General features: G+C 41.1%; 1 protein-coding gene and 1 pseudogene across 1 annotated transcript in view; both read left to right on the top strand.

The window, feature by feature from the left end:
• The window catches only part of PYGO1 (pygopus family PHD finger 1), a 51,531-nt gene that overhangs the window by 30,404 nt on the left and 8,712 nt on the right, over nucleotides 1–12,415 (top strand). Inside the window, exon 2 of the mRNA XM_062205951.1 lies at nucleotides 12,118–12,203. Coding sequence (XP_062061935.1) covers nucleotides 12,118–12,203 — 86 coding nt within the window. The remainder of the gene's footprint in view (nucleotides 1–12,117; nucleotides 12,204–12,415) is intronic.
• On the top strand, nucleotides 765–7,111 carry LOC133769729 (grpE protein homolog 2, mitochondrial-like; annotated as a pseudogene).

Here is a 12,415-nt window from a genome sequence, read left to right as displayed (position 1 = left end):
GCTTAAGTTCTTAGACCCCTACCACCCACATGGGGAAACCTAGATGAAGCTCCTGGCTTTGGCCTGGCCCATCCCAGGCCATTGTGTCCATCTGGGAAGTGAATCAGTGGATGGAAGATCTCTCTGACTTTAAAAATAAAATAATTTTTTTTGTGTGAGGCAGAGAGAGGGACAAATAACTCCCAGTGCTGTTTTGTTCATCAAATGCCTGCAATAGCCAGGGTTGGGCCAAATCATAACTGGGAGCCAGGAACTCAGTCCAGAACTCCCTTATGAGTGGCAGGGACACAACCACTTGTGTCATCTGCTGCTTCCCAGGGTATGCACATTAGCTGGAAGCTGCAGTTGGGAGCAGAGCCACTGCTTGAAGAGGCACTCTTTTGTAGGATGCAGACATCCCAAGTAGTGTCTTAACTGCTAGGCCAAATATCTCCTCCCAGAGTGACTTTTTTTTTAGTATCTACTACAGTATTTGTCATATAGCTCAGAAAAGGAAGCTGGTATAGCCTACTAGGGATAGAATTGTACATTGCTACTCAACATGTGGTTAGCTGAGTAACATATGGACAAGAAAGCATCTGTATTACCTGAGGAATAGAAATCCACATTTGTGGGCTTTATCCCAGAAATGCCGAATCACATTTGCTGAGATTAAGATTTAGGAATCTGTTTTAAAAAAATATTTTGGGCAATTTTTATATACACTAGAGTTTTAGAACTCTGCATATCGTTAAAAAATTTTATACATAGGCTTTTGAGTCAGAATGACCCAGCTGTTTGACTCTGATCAAGTTAGTTTACCTGTTAAATTCCAAGTTTATTTAAAGTTACCATAAATGGTGTATTTATTGCTCAATTTAAGTTTTTTTTAAAGATTTATTTTTTTATTTGAAAGGCAGAGTTACAGAGAGGCAAAGGCAGAGAGAACTTCCATCTGCTGGTTCACTCCCCAAATGGCCACAATGGCCAGAGGTGGGCCAATCTGAAGCTAGGAGCCAGGTCTCTGTGTGGGTGCAAGGCCATATTCCACTGCTTTCCCAGGCCATAGCGGAGAGCTGGATTGGAAGTGCAGCATCTGGGTCTCAAACTGGCGCCCATATGGGATGCTAGCACTGCAGGTGGTGGCTTTACATGCTATGCCGCAGTGCTGGCAACTCAGTTTCAATCTTTATTTATTTTAGAGGTAGAGTTTCAGAGAGAGGGAGAAACAGAGAGAAATGTCTTCTGTCCACTAGTTCACTCCCCGAAATGACCACAACAGCCAATGCTGGGCCAGGCTGAAGCCAGGAGCCATGAGTTTGCTTTGAGTCTCCCACATGGATGCAGAGGCCCAAGCACTTGGGCCATCTTCCATGGCTTTCCTAGGCCATTAGCAGAGAGCTGGATTGAAAGAGGCGCAGCTGGCACACGAACCGGTGCCTATATTGGATGCTTGTGTTGCAGGCAGAGGCTTGGCCTACTATGCCACAGCACCAAACCCCAATTTAAATCTTTATAAATGTCCTATAGATAGGATGATGACCGTAATGGGTTAAATCTGAACCTCTCTTTTGTCATCTATGAAATGGGTATAACCATAGGATTCTTTGAAGATCAAATGAAATAATACATAAATATGCTTAATGTAACATTTGATGCACAGTAAACATTCACCATTAGATTAATACTGTGGATAAATATCTTCTGTCCTTATAGATACATGCATCTTTGTATATCGTATACCCACACACCACAATTTCTTTATCCTTTCATTTGTCAATGAACATTGCTTTTTTCTGTGTATTGGCTGTTATGTATAATGATGTGATGAACGTGGGAATGCAAGTATCTCTTTGAGACACCAATTTCATTTCCTTCAGATGTATACCCAGAAGTTGCATTGCTGAATCATACAGCTTTTCTGTTTTCAATTTCTTGAAGAATCTTCAAAACGTTTTCCATAATGACTCTGTCAATTTACATTCACAGCAGCAGTGCATGAGTTTCCATTTTCTCTATATCCTTGCCACCACTTATTATCTCTTGTCTTTTTTGTAATAGCCATTCCAACATGTATGAGGTTATTTCTCTTTGTGGTTTTGATTGCATTTCTCTGATGATCAGTGATGCAAGCACCTTTTCAAATACCTCCAACTGTTGTTGGAATAATGTCCGTTTAGATAATTCCACATTTTTTAATCATTTGAATTTTTGCTAATAAATTATATGAATACCTTATATATTTTGATACCAGCCCTTATCAGATATATGAGTTGTTTATAAGTATTTTCTCCAGTTTTGTTAGTTCTCTTTTCAATTTTTGTTTGCTGTGCAGAAGCTTTTTAGTAGGATATATTCCCACTTACTTATTTTTGCTTTCTCTTATCCAAAAAGTCATTGCCAGGATCACAGTGTCAGTGAACTTTTCTCCTATGTTTTCTTCTAGAAGTTTTATAGTCTCAGTCTTTCTTCTTATTTTTGTTTATTTATTTATATTTTATTTATTTATTTATTTGAAAAGCAGAGTTACAGAGAGGTAAAGGCGGGGGAGGAGTTCCATCCACCGGTTTACTCCCAAGATGGCTGCAACGGCCAGAGCTGCACCAATCCGAAACCAGGAGCTAGGAGCTTCTTCCGGATCTCCCACCTGGATGCAGGGGCCCAATGACTTGGGCCATCTTCTGCTGCCCTCCCAGGCTTCAGCAGGTAGCTGGATCAGAAGTGGTACAGCCGGGACTTGAACTGGTGCCCACATGGGATGCCAGCACTGCAGGCTGCAGCTTTACATGCTAAACCACAGCGCTAGCCCCTGATCTGAGTCTTACATTTAAGTCTTTAATCCATTTTGAATTGATTTTTCTTAGTGGAATAAAATAGGGATCCAGTTTAATTCTTTGGCATGTAGCTTTTGAATTTCACAGCACCGTTTGTTGAAGAGACTTTCTCCATTATGTATTCTTGGTGCTCTTGTCAAGTATCAGTTAACTCATTTATGTGTGAACTTATTTCTGGATTCTGGGTTGTGTTCCATTAGTCTGTTTTATGCCAGTACCATACTGATTTTTTTAAAACATAATTTTTATTTGAAAGAGAAGGAGAGGAAGAAACAGAGGGAGAGAGAGATCTTCCATGTTATGGTTCACTCCCTGAAATCCCCATAATATGAGACTGAACTCAACCTGGTTCTCCCACATGAGTGACAGGGATCCAAATACTTAATTATTTTGCTGCCTCCCAGGTTGCACATTAGTAGAAAACTGGAATCGGAGGTAGAGCTGGGACTAGAACCCAGGCACTCTAATACAGGATGCAGGCATTCCAAGTAGCATTTTACTGCTGTGTCAAATTCCTGGCCCATACCAATTATTTTGATTTTTATAGCTTTGTAATATAATTTAAAGCCAGGTAGTGTGATATCCTACCTTTCTTTGTCTTTCCCAAGGTTGCTTTGGCTATATAGGGTCTTTTGTGTTTCCATATGAACTTAAGGATTTTTTTTCTGTGAAAAATGATGCTGGAATTTCGAAAGAGATAACATTGAGTCTGTAGATAAAAACTTTTTTGAAAAAAGCTTTATTTTTTGGGCCAGCGCTGCGGCTCACTAGGCTAATCTTCCGAATGCGGTGCCAACACCCCGGGTTCTAGTCCCAGTTGGGGCGCCGGATTCTGTCCCGGTTGCTCCTCTTCCAGTCCAGCTCTCTGCTGTGGCCCGGGAAGGCAGTGGAGAATGGCCCAAGTGCTTGGGCCCTGGACCTGCATGGGAGACCAGGAGAAGCACCTGGCTCCTGGCTTCGGATCCGCGCAGTGTGCTGGCCATGGCGGCCATTTAGGGAGTAAACCAACGGAAGGAAGACCTTTCTCTTTCTCTCTCTCTCTGTCTCTCTCTCTCTCTTTCACTGTCTAACTCTGCCTGTCCAAAAAAAAAAAAAAAAAAAAAAAAAGCTTTATTTTTTATTTATTTGAAAGGCAGAGTTATAGAATATAGAAAGAAGAAGAGAAACAGAGAGATCTTCCATTGCTGGTTCACTCCCTAAATGGCCGCAAGAGCCAAGGGTTGGCCAGGCTGAAGCCAGTAGCCTGGAGCTTCTTTCAGGTCTCCCATGTAGGTGCAGGGGCCTAAGCACTTTGGGCCATCCTCTGCTGCTTTCCCAGCCACATTAGCAGGGAGCTGGATCAGACATGGAGCAGCTGGGACTTTAACCAGCATCCTAGATCAAAAGGCTTAATATGCTATGCCACAATGTTGGCCCCTATGGCTTCATTTTTAAATTACCTTTGCGGGGCTGGCATCGTCATGCAGGGAATTAAGCTATCATGTGAGACTCCAGCATCCCATATTGGACCATGAATTGAAGTCTTGACTGCACTGCTTCAAATCCAATTCCCTGCTAACGTGCCTAGGAAAGCAGCAGAAGATGGCCAAGTGCTTGGAGCCCTGCCACCCACATGAGAGACCTGGGTGGAGTTCCAGTTTCCTGGTTTCAGCTTTACCCAGCCCCAGCCACTGTGGGCATCTGGAGAGTAAACCAGCAAATGGGATATTCTCTCTCTCTACCCTCACCACCTCTCCTTTCTTTGTAATTCTACCTTTCAAATGAATAAGATAATAATTATTTTCATAGTTATCTTTGTTCCATATGGAATTTTTTGGGGGTATAAGTAAGGTGAAAATGTTAATTTTGTTCTAGATGTCTAACCAGAACAAAGGACACTTTTCCAATTATTAGGAGATTTTTTTGTTTTTGTTTTTGTTTTTTTTTTTTTTTTGACATGCAGAGTTAGACAGTGAGAGAGAGAGACCGAGAGAAAGGTCTTCCTTTTCCATTGGTTCACCCCGCAAATGGCCGCTGCGGCTGGCATGCTGCAGCCGGTGCTGCGCTGATCCGAAGCCAGGACCCAGGTGCTTCCTCCTGGTCTCCCATGTGGGTGCAGGGCCCAAGCACTTGGGCCATCCTCCACTGCACTCCCGGGCCACAGCAGAGAGCTGGACTGGTAGAGGAGCAACTAGAACAGAATCTGGCACCCCAACTGGGACTTGAACATGGAGTGCTGATGCCACAGGTGGAGGATCAGCCTAGTGAGCCGCGGCGCCGGCCTTTTTTTTTTTTTTTTTTTTTTTTTTTTTTTTTTTTTTGAAGTATTAGGAGTCTTGCTCTGTGCCCCTCAACAGGGTTTTATTTATTTATTTATTTTTAAAGATTTATTTATTTGAAAGAATTACATAGAGAAGGAAGGGCAGAGAGAGAAAGAGGTCTTCCATCCTCTGGTTCACTCCCCAATTGGCCACAATGGCCAGAGCTGCACTGATCTGAAAACAGGAGCCAGGAGCTTCCTCTGGGTCGTCTCACCTGGGTGCAGGAGCCCAAGGACTTGGGCCATGTTCTGCTGCTTTCCCAGGCCACAACAGAGAGCTGGATCAGAAGAGGAGCAGCCGGGACTTGAACCATTGCCCATATGGGATGCCGGCACCATTGGCGATGGCTTCACTGATACACCACAGCACTGGCCCCGATCAGCAGGGTTTTTAAAAGGTTTTTATTGGGGCCAGCCATAGTGTGGAAGACAGCATGATGGTTTCTCAAAAAAACGAAAATAGTATTAACATAATGATCTAGCAGTTCCACTTCTGGAAATACATCCAAAAGAACTGAAGGTCGAGGCTTGAAGAGATGCCTTTTTTTTTCTTTCTTTTTTTTTTTTTTTTTGACAGATAGAGATAGCCAGTGAGAGAGAGAGACAGAGAGAAAGGTCTTCCTTCCATTGGTTCACCCCCCAAATGGCCGCTATGGCTGGCTCTGCGCCAACCCGAAGCCAGGAGCCAGGTGCTTCTTCCTGTTCTCCCATATGGATGCAGGCGCCCAAGCACCTGGGCCATCCTCCACTGCCCTCTCAGGCCACAGCAGAGAGCTGGACTGGAAGAGGAGCAACCGGGACTAGAACCCGGCGCCCATATGGGATGCCGGCGCTGCAGGCGGAGGATTAGCCAAGTGAGCCATGGCGCCAATCCCAAGGAGATACTTGTATACTCATGTTCATGGCAACATTACTCACCATAGTCAAATGGAAGCAATCCAAGTGTCGATTAACAGATAGGTGGATAAACACAATGTAGTTTATGCATACAGTGAAAATTAGTCTTTTTAAAGATTTTATTATGCTTATTTGAAAGGCAGATTTACAGAGACAGAGAATGATAAAGAGAAGATCTTCTATCTGCTGATTCACTTCCCAAATGGCCACATTGGCAGGGCTGGGTCAGATAGAAGCCAGAATCCTGGAATTCAATCCTGGTCTCCTAGTGGGTGGCAGAGGCTTAAGTACTTGGGCCATCTTCTACTGCTTTTCCAGGCACATTAGCAGGGAGCTGGATCAGAAGTGGAGCAGCCAGTACTTGAACTGGGGCCTATAAGGGGTGCTGGCATCACAAGTGGCAGCTTAAACTGCTACACTATAACACCAGCCCCAAATTATTCAATCCTAAAAAGATAAGAAATTCTGGTCTCTTCGCTTGGAATAAGTACATATGCACTGCCTCAGTCCTCTTGAATGGCAAACATGACCATGGAGTAGCTATGGGTCGTCTGGCAGCAGGTGTGGCACCTCCTGGCCTCAGATACTATGTAGGAGAACAGAAGATGGCTGCACCCATTCAGCACAGTTACCCAACAAACCGCTGATGAAAACTGCAGTTCTGAGGACCCTCCTGGTGAGTTTGGGCCCTTTCTTACTGAATGAGCCTTACTGCTAAAAGCTGTGAAATTGGAGATAGAAGTCCAGTATTTAACTATAAGATATCGAGAGCAGTGGCTGATTGTGAAAACATAAGGAGGTGGACCAAAAGATGTGTGGAAGATGCCAAGATATTTGGAATCCAGAGTTTCTGTAAGGACTTGAGGGAGATGGCAGACATTTTGGAGAAGACTTCTAAGTGCATTTCTGAAGATACAAAGCCTGGAGACCAGACACTTAACTGTGGAGAAGGTCTTCTGGCGTTGTCACTACCAGAAGCAAAGCTGAAAAATCTGTTTACCAAGCATGACATGAGAAGATAGTACCTATTTGTGATAAATATGACCCTCATGAGCATGAACTCATCTGTCATGTGCCAGCTGGTGTTGGGGTGCATCTATAGGTCAGGTTGGAGAATATGGCCATCTTAACATATTTAGTCTTCCAAACCATAAACAAAGAGTGTCTTTCCATTTAGTTATGTCTTTAATTTCTTTCAACAGTATTTTGTAATTTGCAATATAGAATATTTTTGCCTCCTTGGTCAAATTTTATTACTAAATTTTTTTTTTTTATGAGAGAGAGAGAGAGATCCCCATATGCTAGGTTTTCCCCAAATGTCCAGGCTGGCTGAAGCTGGGGCTAGGAACTCAATCCAGGTCTTATGTGGGTGACTAGAACCCAGTTATTTGAGCCATCATTGCTGCCTCTCAGAGTCTACATTAACAGGAAGCTAGAGTCAGGAGCCAGAGCAAGGTATTGAACCTCAGTATTTGCATGTGGGAGATGGGCATCTTAACTGGTATCCTACTTTCCTATGTATTTTATTCTTTTTGATGTTGTTATAAATGGAATTTTTTTCTTAATGATATTTTGATTATTCATTATTAATTTATAGACATAAATATTGAAATTGTGTCCTGTAACCTTGTGGAACTCATTTAATACAGGTGTGTGTACATGTCTTTGTGTGTGTGAGAGAGAGAATTTTTAGTGTTTTCTATATATGAGATCATACCTTCAGAAAACAGAGATAATTTTACATCTTCCTTTCCAATCTTGATGCCTGTTGTTTCTTTTTCTTGCCTGATAGTTTTGTCTAGAATTTTTAGTATAATATTGAATATCATAATCTTTGTCTTGTTCTTGATCCTAAAGGGACAACTTTCTGTCTTTTATCCTTATGTATGATGTTAGCTGTGAGTTTTTCATAGATTCCCTTTATCAGGATGAGGAAGTTCCCATCTCTTCACAATTTCTCATATTTTGTTGAATTTTTTTGTTTAAATTATTTTTATTTATATAAATGAAACAAATTTCATGTATCTCAAACATAGTTTTAAGTACATAATGACACTTCCTATCCCATCCTCTCTCTTTTCCTCATTCCCACCCTTCCTCTTGCTTCCTTTCTTATTTTTCTTTTAATTTTTGCAATACTATACTTTTTGAGAACAAGTTTTATCATTAATTGAGGAAGCACCTAAGGAAACAAGGAATGGAGTTGGGCACTTAGGCTTATCTAAAACTTATGAGACATAAGAATATCCTCCACTTAATACACTAAAACGAAGTAAATCTTTGAGAACAAATTTTACTGTTAACTCTCATAATACAACTCTTTGAGGACAGAGATCCTGGATGAAAAGTAAGTGCATAGTGACTCCTGTTGTTAATTTACAATTAACACTTATGTATGATGTCAGTGATCACCCGAGGCTCTGGACATGAGCTGCCAAGGCTATGCAAGCCTTTTGAATCCACAAACTCCTTCAATATTTAGACAAGGCCATAAGCAAAGTGGATATTCTCTCCTCCCTTCAGAGAAAAGTATATCCTTCTTTGATGACCACTTCTTTCCACTGGGGTCTCACAAAAGAGGTCCTTCGTGTAGGACACTTTTTGCCACAGTGTCTTAGCTTTCCATGCATGAAATGCTCTTGTGAGCTTTCAGCCAGACCAGAATGCCTTAAGGGATGATTTTGAGGTCAGAGTGTTACTTTAAGCAATTGTCTTTCTCTGAGTCTGCTGTATGGACTGCTTCCCATGTTGTAGTGTTCACACCTCTTTTAATTTTTTTTAAAGATTTATTTATTTTATTTGAAAGGCAGACTTAAGCAAGGGGCAGAGAGAGAGAGAAAGAGAGAGAGAGGGGTCTTCCATCCGTGGTTCACTTCCCAGATGGACGCAATGGTCTGAGCTCCTCGGATCCGAAATCAGGAACCAGGGGCTTCTTCTAGGTCTCCCACGTGGGTGCAGAGGCCCGAGGACTTGGGCCATCTTCTACTGCCTTCCTTGGTCATAGCAGAGAACTGGATCAGAAGTGGAGCAGCCGGGACTCCAACTGGTGCCCATATGGGATGCCGGCACTGCAGGTGGCAGCTTTACCCGCTACGCCATAGCACCGGCTCCTGATTTTCTTAAATCAAGAATTTTGTTTTGATTTTTTTGTTTAAAAGGCAGTGAGAGAGACAGAGTTCTTCCATCCATTGGTTCATTTTCCATATACCAATAACAGCTGTGGGCCAAGCCAAAGCCAGGATCCAGGAACTCAATCTGGATCTCCCATGTGGGTGGCAGGGACTCAAGTATTTGTGCCATCACTGCTGCCTCCCCGGTTGTGCATTAGCAAGAAGCTGAAATCAGAAGTGGAGCCAGGACTCAAACCTTGGTACTCTGATATGGGATGCAGGCATCTGAAATGGTATCTTTATTTTATTAATGTGGCATATTAAATTGACTGCTTTTCATAATGTTGAATCTGCTTTGCATTTCTGGGAAAAATCTTACTGAGTAATGATATATTATCCTTTTACTGTGCTGCTGAATTTGGTTTGCTGTTTTGTTAACAAGTTTTGCATCTCTGTGAGGGAAATTCAAAACATCCATGGTTGAATGAAGTTACAAAGTAAGCTTATTTTGGTGCAAAAAATTTTGAAATTTATTTGTAACACACATCTTCTATGAATGTTCTGAACACCCCTCATATTTCTGAGATGTTGGTCTGCAGTTTTATATTTTTACCCTACCTTACCTTTTCTCACCCGTACCTTACCCTTACCCTACCTAGGTACCAAGGAAATACGGGTCTAATAGAATTAATTCAGAAGTGTTCATACCACTTTCACTTAAATGAGCATTGTTTTAAGTGCCCTAGTGTGTGGTAATGTGTTATATAACAATGTAAAACTAACATGAAGGTACTTCAAAAGTTAGTGATAAATGAATTAAAAGATGAGTCTTTTTTGGCACAAAAACATTTTGAAATCCAGTCATGCTTTTTTCATAGTGTTTGTTTTCATGAACTTTTTGAAAACCCTCATACAACAGTTAGAGAAAAACAACCATAAATTAGGTGCCTTCTGATGAAGAATAAACCATCACCTGTGAAGCAGTCTTACAGAAAACAGGAGCCTAAATCTGATCAGTTCTCTAGTCTAGATCCAACTATCAGTGTACAGGAAATAATGAACTTGTTAAACTAGGTCAGGGGATTACAATCAGCAATATTCAAATATATCAAATATTCCAGGCAGGAAAACATAAACCACACTCATAATTTAATGTAATTTATAATAGAATTTTATGTAAGAAATGGGTTGCATAGGTATTGAAGAACAAAGAAAAAACTGAAGTAACATGGAGAAATAACTGCAGGAAGAAGTTTCCACATCTAGGGCTTGTTGAACTGTGTTTACCTCTCAGATAAATAAATCTTCTAGACATTATTAAATATGATATTATATCTGGAATTTGCCTCAAAGTAGTGTGGCAGGAAGCGAAGTGGAAGCCATATTTATTTGTTTATTTTTAAAGATTTATTTATTTATTTGAAAGTCAGAGTTACACAGAGAGAGGAGAGGCAGAGAGAGAGAGAGAGGTCTTCCATCCGATGGTTCACTCCCCAATTGGCCACAATGGCCAGAGCTGCATTGATCCGAAGCCAGGAGCCAGGAGCTTCTTCCGGGTCTCCCGTGTGGGTGCAGGGGCCCGAGGACTTGGGCCATCTTCTGCTGCTTTTGTAGGCCTTAGCAGAGAGCTGGATTGGAAGTAGAGCAGCTGGGTCTTGAACCAGGGCCCATATGGAATGCCAGCGCTTCAGGCCAGGGCTTTAACCAATGTGCCACAGCACCGGCCCCGTGGAAGCCATATTTAGAAGATAAGATTGACCATGTATTGATGGTTGTTAGAACTGGTTAATGGACATATGGTGTTTACTTTTCTATTTTTATATATGTCCAGAATTTTCCATAATAGAAATTTGATTAGGATGGACCAAAAATGCATTTATAAATGTTTTAACCTCTTAAATTCACAATCTTTTCCTTTGCTTGATCATATTCTGTTGAAAAAATAATTTATAAGCATTGTTGCATTTTGGTAATATTGTTGAAAATTAATGACATTTACTTTTGATGCCATAATTTTAGTTTTAGAAATTACTTATACATGCATATAAAGACATTTATACGTAGATTTTTCATTGCAGCAACAAGAAAGATTTGGAAATAATTTAAACATGCATCAATAAGGAGGGGGAATGAGTTTTATGAATTATGGTGTAATTGTACTATGGAAAACTACTCAGTTATTAGAGAATAAAGCTATTCTATATGTAGTAATATGGAATGATCTTCAAGTAAAATGGAATGATCTTCAAGTAAAAAAGCAAAGTACAAACTAGTCTTTACAGTATACCATCATTTGTGGTCCCCCAAAAATACATTGTACAAGTACTTGAATTTATCTAGATTATCTTTGGAAAGATAGGCTAGAAACTCAAATAAAATGAGGCTGGCACTGTGGCGCAGCGGGTTAATGCCCTGGCCTGAAGCGCAGGCATTGCATATAGGCGCTGGTTCTAGTCCCGGCTGCTCCTCTTCCAATCCAGCTCTCTGCAATGGCCTAGGATAGCAGTAGAAGATGGCCCAAGTCCTCGGGACCCTGCACCCACGTGGGAGACCTGGAAGAAGCTCCTGGCTCCTGGCTTCGGATTGGTGCAGCTGCGGCTGTCTGGGGAGTGAACCGTCGGACGGAAGACCTCTCTCTCTCTCTCTCTCTCTCTCTCTTTGCCTATCCTCTCTCTGTGTAACTCTGACTTTCAAATAAAAGTAAATAAATCTTAAAAAAAAGAAAAAAAAGAAACCCCAGAGGCAGGAAACTGGATGACTGAAGGTTCAAATGTGGGAAGGAGACTCCCTGTTTCCCTGAAAGAATAATAAATATGAGAGCACAGATGAATGACTGGTTTAGGCTGAAAATGGGAAAGACTTTAAAGAAAAAAGCCTAACATTACTTTTATCTAACAAAAATAGTTAACATATTAATGAGTAAATATAATAGATATTGCTATAAGAGATTTAAAATGATTATACTTACAACTGTAAATATTTGGATTTTTTTTTTTAGGTGGTGATAGTGGACTGGATGGGTTAGGAGGACCAGGTGTACAGCTAGGAAGCCCAGATAAGAAAAAACGCAAGGCAAATGCACAGGTAAGTTCACATATTCTTAAGTGACAGTTTTTTTTATTTAGTACAGCGGTACTATTAGTCTCATGAGGTAATTTGTGTGGATTTTGTTTCCTATACTCATTCAGAACTTGATTCTGAATTGTGAGATGATCGTATTTTTTGGGGAGGGGTTTGACTGCAACCAGGGCCTGTTGGCCTAAAGTAGAAATTATAAGAAATAAGTATGGACGGAT

Source organism: Lepus europaeus, chromosome 11, assembly GCF_033115175.1.
Source record: "Lepus europaeus isolate LE1 chromosome 11, mLepTim1.pri, whole genome shotgun sequence".
In the NCBI taxonomy this organism is placed as follows: domain Eukaryota; kingdom Metazoa; phylum Chordata; class Mammalia; order Lagomorpha; family Leporidae; genus Lepus; species Lepus europaeus.
The sequence above is the reverse complement of the archived record's forward strand: the minus strand, read 5'-3'. Positions and strand labels throughout refer to the sequence as shown.